General features: G+C 42.0%; 1 protein-coding gene across 1 annotated transcript; it reads right to left on the minus strand.

Annotated features, from left to right (window-relative positions):
• Window positions 1-837: 837 nt before the first annotated feature.
• LOC107647666 (uncharacterized) lies at window positions 838-2484 on the minus strand. Its single transcript, XM_016351725.1, has 3 exons — window positions 2131-2484; window positions 1686-2007; window positions 838-1481 (listed from the first exon to the last, which is right to left on the minus strand). Exons 1-3 carry the CDS (start codon window positions 2482-2484, stop codon window positions 838-840), a joined length of 1320 nt encoding a protein of 439 aa, XP_016207211.1.
• Between the last annotated feature and the right edge of the window lie 390 nt (window positions 2485-2874).

Raw genomic sequence — 2874 nt, forward strand, 5'->3', positions numbered from 1 at the left:
TGATTATTTGAGTTGAATAGTTGATTTGATTAGTTGGTTATCGAATGTTTTCATAGGTACAACTACTAGCGAAAAAGGAAAAGGATACAACCTTAGAGCTGATCCCCTCGGCGGAGCGCTAGTCGGTATACCCCATCCGCTTTTAAGAAGGTTGCAAAGAAATGCAAGAAATGAGTCATAGATGTAAAATGAGCGATGAGAAAATGATGTTGGACTTACTTATGTATCTTGTCGTGGACTTATTTATCTAGCATGTGTTGGACTTATTTATGTATCATGTCTTGGACTTATTTATGTAGCATGTTTGACTTACTTATGTAGAATGTATTGGACTTATTCATGGAACTGGTTCAATTTTCTAGAATGTTTGAGATTTGGAAATGGTTGAGAACATGTTTGAGAAATATTTGGATGGGACCCGAATAGGATGGCAAAGTCCGAGTTTTAGAGGAGATGCTGCCGAAATTTTATAAAATTGAAAGTTTCGTTTGAAGTAAATATTTAAAAAGATTTGGTTTTAAACATGATATATTTTGAGATTGATTTATTTAAAAGAAGGAATTATGTCTTGAATTGGAATTGTTAATCACGTCATACAATAACGTCACATACGAAAGTCATACAATATATAAAATATTCAAAGTCATACACTAAATTTAGTGTCCATCAACTACGGATTACTTGGACCACCACGTTGACGACATCTACTACGGCTGTGGCTCTCGGCCCCACATTGCTTACATCGCCTAGGACCACGCAACATCCGAGTGTCAATTTCATTCAAGAAACAGGTCATCCTTGGCCAACCTTTGGATACATGTCTAAGGAATGGATTACCTACGAATCGAGGTCCATGATAAACAGGCCATGTTGTTGGATTCCCGAGTGGCCTAAACCTAGCCCTGTACACTCGTCGAACCTGTTCCATCTTGTAGACATCATGTACATACAGTTGCCAATCAAGACGTTGGTTTGCACAACAAGCAAACACATGTCGACACGGAGCCGGTCAACTTGGAACTCACCACAGTCACACCGTTGTTGACGGAGGTCCACTGCATACTCCACACCACTAGGACACTCACGCACTTCGAATACCTCATTCTGTCGGTCAAAGCAACTCACTTGGATGTTACCTGCTGCCCGCTGATTTGCATGTAGTTTGGAGGTTACAAGCTCAGAGAACACATGTCCTGCATTAATTCGAGCCTCAGTCTCGGCTCTTTTTTGGGTGAACAATTCATTAAGCCTGTAAAATGTTGCCTTAACAAGTGCAGTGACTGAAAGATTGCGAGCCCCTTTCAGTACCGAGTTGATGCATTCTACTAGATTGGTTGTCATATGACCCCATCGATATCCCCCATCAAATGCTAAAGCGTATTGCTCACGCGGAATTCGATCCAACCAGTTGGTATAAGCCTCACCCCGCTCACGTAAACGCTGATAACGCGTCTCGTACTCGCGAACTGTTTGCGAGTAACCTGTCACATAAAAAAGGACCCACCATAAAAAACGTTCATCATAATAACTGAGTCCAGGAGTAAATGTAATCGTAACTATCATACCGATATTGACGATAAGCTTCTACAGATACGAAGCCTTGAATTTCCTTAGAAAGTTGGACTCTATGTGTCTGATGCAAAACATGTGGAATGCTCTGGGAGGAGACCAAGCTCCGTGACAACGAGCAATAGCAGACCTAATGGAATCGTGTCGATCAGAGATAAGACCCACACCGTCACGTGTCACAACATGCTGTCGCAAGTTACTCAGAAAAAAGTGCCAAGCCTCATATGTCTCTCCCTCAACTATCGCAAATGCAATCGGCACGATGTTGTTGTTGTCATCCTGTGAGACTGCAACCAACAAACAACCCTTGTATTTTCCATACAAATGAGTTCCGTCTACCTGCACTATTGGCTTGCAATGTCTGAAGGCTCTAATACAAGGGTAATAACTCCAGAAGACTCGGTGTAGCACACGAATATTAGGAACCAAGTCATCTCCCTAGTACGCAGGCATTGTTTCAAAATGAACAACTGCGGATGGCTCCTTGTGACACATGAACTCAAACCATATCGGCAAGGCTTCGTACGAAGCTTCCCACCCTCTGAAAATTGACTCCACTACCTTCTGTTTTGCCAACCATGCTTTGCGATAACTAATGGTGTAGTTAAACTTTGACTGTACTTCCGCAATCACTGATTTCACCCTAATAGACGGGTCAGCTTCTACCAATGGCTTTATTGCTTCTGCAACTGTGTTGGAATCCAGCTTCGAATGATCTTGAGAAATGGTGGCCCTAGTACAGATGTGACTACCATTGTACCTCCTTATCTCCCAACAGAACTTTCTGGACATTTTGCTCACCCTAATCAGCCAATCACATCTTGCACTATACTGGGTGCATTTAGCATAGAATGTCGTCGGTTCTGACTCATGCACCCAATAATCCACACCTCTGCGGATTGTATAATCTTTCATCGCCTTAATCACTGCCTCCTTAGAACTGAATTACATTCCCACAGTAAATTCACCATCCGGCATAAGGGGAAGCTCTGCGGCAACAACATCACAAATTTTAGACTTGTCAGAACTAATAATGTAATAAACTAATAAGCACAGAACAATGGAAAATGTACTTCTCAAAACCAAACTGCTGATCAAACCGGTCAAATCATTGGTTTAACTGATCTTCCCGGTCTTATGTAATTAAAAAATAAAGCATAGTAAAAAATTTTCACTAACAATTCAACAATTTTCGTCGCCTTCTGCGGTCTCACCATGAGACCGGACCGGTCTAAGATTCGGTTTACCAGTTTGTCGGACGAACCAACCAGTCCGGTCGAACCATCAAGTCCCGTCCTAATGCCC

The sequence above is a fragment of the Arachis ipaensis genome, chromosome B1 (genome assembly GCF_059453495.1).
Source record: "Arachis ipaensis isolate K30076 ecotype BB chromosome B1, ASM5945349v1, whole genome shotgun sequence".
NCBI classification, from domain to species: Eukaryota; Viridiplantae; Streptophyta; class Magnoliopsida; order Fabales; family Fabaceae; genus Arachis; species Arachis ipaensis.